At 48.6% G+C, this 4066-nt stretch overlaps 1 protein-coding gene across 3 annotated transcripts in view; it reads left to right on the plus strand.

The window, feature by feature from the left end:
* Positions 1-1293: 1293 nt before the first annotated feature.
* The window catches only part of LCORL (ligand dependent nuclear receptor corepressor like), a 55978-nt gene continuing 53205 nt past the window's right edge, over positions 1294-4066 (plus strand). For 2 of the 3 annotated variants that reach the window (XM_018569266.1, XM_018569264.1), the window contains exon 1: positions 1294-1448. In XM_018569266.1, the coding sequence (XP_018424768.1) occupies positions 1352-1448 (97 nt within the window). In that variant the 5' untranslated portion in view covers positions 1294-1351. The remainder of the gene's footprint in view (positions 1449-4066) is intronic. The other variant, XM_018569263.1, reaches the window with a different exon arrangement.

Below are 4066 nucleotides of genomic sequence, written 5' to 3' on the forward strand. Positions count from 1 at the left end.
TGTCTGCAACCCCTCCCTGACAATCCCTCCACTGGCTTCCCGCACCAACATACAAAACTCAAAATACATACAAAGCCATCCACAACTCTGACTCTCGCTAGATCACCGACCTCATCTCAAAATATCACCCAAACCAGAAGGAGGAGGAGAAGAAGCAGGAGATGGAGAAAGAGAAGCAGGAGGAGGAAGAGGAGCAGGAGAAGGAAAATGAGGAGCAGCAGGAGAGGAAGGAAGAGGGGCAGGAGAAGGAGCAGAAAGAAAGGGAAGAGGAGAAGGAGGAGGAGAAGGGGGAGCAGGAGGAGGGGGAGCAGGAAAAGGAGCATGAGAAAGAGAAGAGCAAAAGGAGGAGGGGAAGGAGAAGATTTAGGAGAAAGAGGAGAAGGAGAATAGCTCTGGATCCACAGCGCGTATTAAAAGAGGACAAAGTGTTTCTTGCACTTTGTCTCTGGTGGACAGAATGAGGGAAAATATTTATGACGAGACTTCTTGATTACAGTGGAGCTTCACTTTAACATTCCTCTCTAATAAATGCCACCCTAACTCCCCCCCCAGTTTGTGTACTTTTTAATGTATTCTCTTCTAGGTGAGAATTACCTGTCCAGCTCCCGTAGCCTCCTGAGCACCCACATACCCCAAGCGGGTCCGGGATCTGGGGCATAGAGCAACCAGTGGGCTTCATCAGGAGCTGGCTGCCTGAGCCTGGAAGAGACAGCCAGCTCCAGAGGAGCACCAAGATGTCGGCCTGGGCTGTGACACCTGAACAATGGGTCGCAGAGAGCCTAAGCTTGATTTGTTGGGCAGGTTCATATGTGAGGACAACGCAGCACAAAAGCAGGGTTAAAAAAATTCAGGGAAGAAGAGGGATAAAGTTCATCTTTATTTTGTTTGACACTATGGAAGTCCTAAGACTGTGAGCCAGAAATCCCTCTCCTGTGCACCTCTCTGAAACTAGTTTCACTTTATCCCTGTGGGAGTAACTGCAGCGGAGACTTTCCTGCTGCCTTGGCAGCAGCACCGTCATCCTGGCTCATGTCATTACCGAAACTAATGTCATGCAGAACGAGGAGCCGCCGCCACCTCTCCATGTCAGAGACCATCGCGGCACACTTCTCCGAACTGTGACAATAACTATGAGCTCCATTCGGACACGCCCCCTCCCCCCTTCAACGCTGCTTGACAGCTCCAGCTGCCAATCATCCGTGACCCCGCCCACCCTTCAGCACCCCGTCAGTTAGAGAGCGTGTCAATCAGCGCCGTAAACCCCGCCCCTCCCTGTGCCTGTATGTGTGTGAGTGAGTTGTAAGTGACGAGCGGTGACGTCAGACGCAGATGGAAAAAGGGAACCGACAGTATGGCTGCCCAGTGCCGGAGCCCTCGGTGCACGGCGGAGAGGAAGGGATTCCGGCGGGAGCTCGACTCGTGGCGGCACCGGCTCATCCACTGTGTAGGTGAGGGATCTGTGCAGTGTGCCTGTGCGGGATGTCAGAGGGGGGAGGAGCGGCTGACAAGCAACAACAGGGAAGCAAAACAAACAGCGGAGCCCTCTTCATCCGGGATGTGTCACTGGCCCGGGCTGCCGCTGTCACAGCCTCCATGTTCCCTGCACTGACAGCCAGCACGTTATCTCCTGGCTCATCAACATCTCCCGGGGAGCCCGGCTGCTGTCACTCCGCTACTGAGCGAGGGGGGATTTAAACTTCCGCTCCTCGTGCTGATCCCCACTGCTGCAACTTCTCTCTGCAAGTTCTATAACACCAAGTCGTACCTGATCCCTTCCTTCCCCTCCTGTACCTGATCCCTTCCTTCCCCTCCTGTACCTGATCCCTTCCTTCCCCTCCTGTACCTGATCCCTTGTTACATTCATAATATCAGCTGAGCCCTGCACTGGACCTGGCCGTTCTGGGTGGCTTTGTTTACATAAGTGTGAATGTTTATGGGGGAGCTATGTCTGCATGATTTTACACCTTGGAATGAACAAACCCCAGGAGTCGGGTTGGCAACGCACTTCCTTCCTTCTCATAGGTTCACGATCACCATGCATTGTCACACACAGCACAATGCAGATTAGTAAAATTGTATTGTTCCTTGTATTGGATCTGTTCCAGTTAATAGGAAGGAGAGAGAGGAGGATGGGGGGGAGATGCTGCAACTGTTTGACAGTTAAAGTCCGTTACATCAAAATGGCAGACGTGTTAATGCAAAGTGTGATCCATGCACCTGGTGTATATATATATATTATACGCCTGGCATCTAACTTTTCCCAGTCTTCCCTATTGTACTTTGAAGGTGTAGTTCATGGCTACTTAAACTTCAGTTTGGCTACAGGATTGAACGGAGTATCTATCTATCTATCTATCTATCCTATCTATCCATCATTACTGGCAGATGTAGTGTATCCAGATATGTCTTTCCTAATGGTGGATGTAGTGCATCCAGGTATGTCTTTCCTAATGGCGGATGTAGTGCATCCAGATATGTCTTTCCTAATGGTGGATGTAGTGTATCCAGATATGTCTTTCCTAATGGCGGATGTAGTGCATCCAGGTATGTCTTTCCTAATGGTGGATGTAGTGCATCCAGGTATGTCTTTCCTATATGCACAGAAATCTAGGATTTTTTAGGTGACTTTTGGGTGCTAAAAATGACAGTTTTGTGCTTGGCCGATATTGTATCTGATGGCAGGTTACTCACGAGTGCTTAGAGGGTACATTTTAATCCAGTTCTATCAGAAGGATGAGGTTGGCCATTCTATGACTGTTGTACATGACCCGCCATGCTTCACAGATGGAGTATACGGTACCATTGCATATGGGCTGTAAACTGTTTGGAATCGGCTTCAATCCCCAACTTTGGTGGTAAGCTGCATCTGATAGTTCTGAAGTAAAGGGAGAACTTTGGTGCAAAGGGAGATGCACACTTTTTGTGTGGGGTTTCCCTTTACATTTAGACCGGGGTGCCTCAACATTTTCTGTGGGTAGAATTCTGATGTGTAGTGGGAGAATTCTGATGTAAAGTATGTGAAATAGGGGATCTGATATGAATGGGGGCTCCTGATTTGAAGGAAGAACTTTGATGCAAAGTAAGAATCCCCAATTATTTGTTTTTGCATGAGGTCCCACTTTACATTTTTTAGATGGGGGTCCCTCAACATTTTCTGTTGGTAGGATGTGAAGAGGGACTCGGATGCAAAAGAGGGAATTCCAATATGAAAGAGGGCTCTGATATAAAAGGGAAGGGGGACTACTGTGAAGGGGGACTCTGATGGGAAGGGGGGCTACTGTAAAGGAGGACTCTGATGGGAAGGGGAGAATTTTGATTGTTGTGAATGGGGGCTCCTGATTTGACGCGAAGACTTTGGTGCAAAAGGATCATCCCCACTTTTTGTGTGGGTTCCCACTTTACATTTTAGCCTGGGTGCCTCAGGATTTTGCATACTTTTTAAAGCGTGCCGTGAGTGAAAAGTGGTTGATCTAAATAATACTCTGACCGTTGGGTAACCATGTTACAATTCTGGATTTGATTGACAGGTCTGGCCTTCCTGTAGGCACCTTTCCCCAATGTGTTTTGTTTGTTTCTATGCTACGTGCTGTTTGAGCTCGGTCCCATATAGATTCATCTGTGTCCATCTGCTAAGAATAATCCCCCTAGTGTGCCTGGTCTGCATTCATTTGCACAGTGCAGGATTAGGAGGATCCTAAATACACGTCCTGGTAACCTCTCTCTCGTGACTTGTATTTTTTTTTTGTCTTGTCTTATCCCTGGCTTGTCAGATGTGACCCATGCCCCGGATCTACAAATATTCTGACCCCACCCAATATAATGTCAGGGAGGTGTCTGAATATGCTCTCTGCAGATTTTGAAATGTGCTCAGCCACAGCCGCTAGCTGAATGTATCCAGCTTAACTGTTTTGTGACTCTGACAGCTGCTCCTGAGCTCGGCGTGTGCTTCTATTTATATGGGATGGCGAGCCCTCCAACTTAGCCACTTATTTTAGGTTTTCCTTCTATTTTATTATGAAGGAAGGAAGGAAGGAAGGAAGGAAGGGGGGGGGGGGGGGTTTGGGGG

The sequence above is a fragment of the Nanorana parkeri genome, unplaced genomic scaffold, assembly GCF_000935625.1.
Source record: "Nanorana parkeri isolate BGI_ZX_2015 unplaced genomic scaffold, ASM93562v1 scaffold1315, whole genome shotgun sequence".
Classification (NCBI taxonomy): Eukaryota; Metazoa; Chordata; class Amphibia; order Anura; family Dicroglossidae; genus Nanorana; species Nanorana parkeri.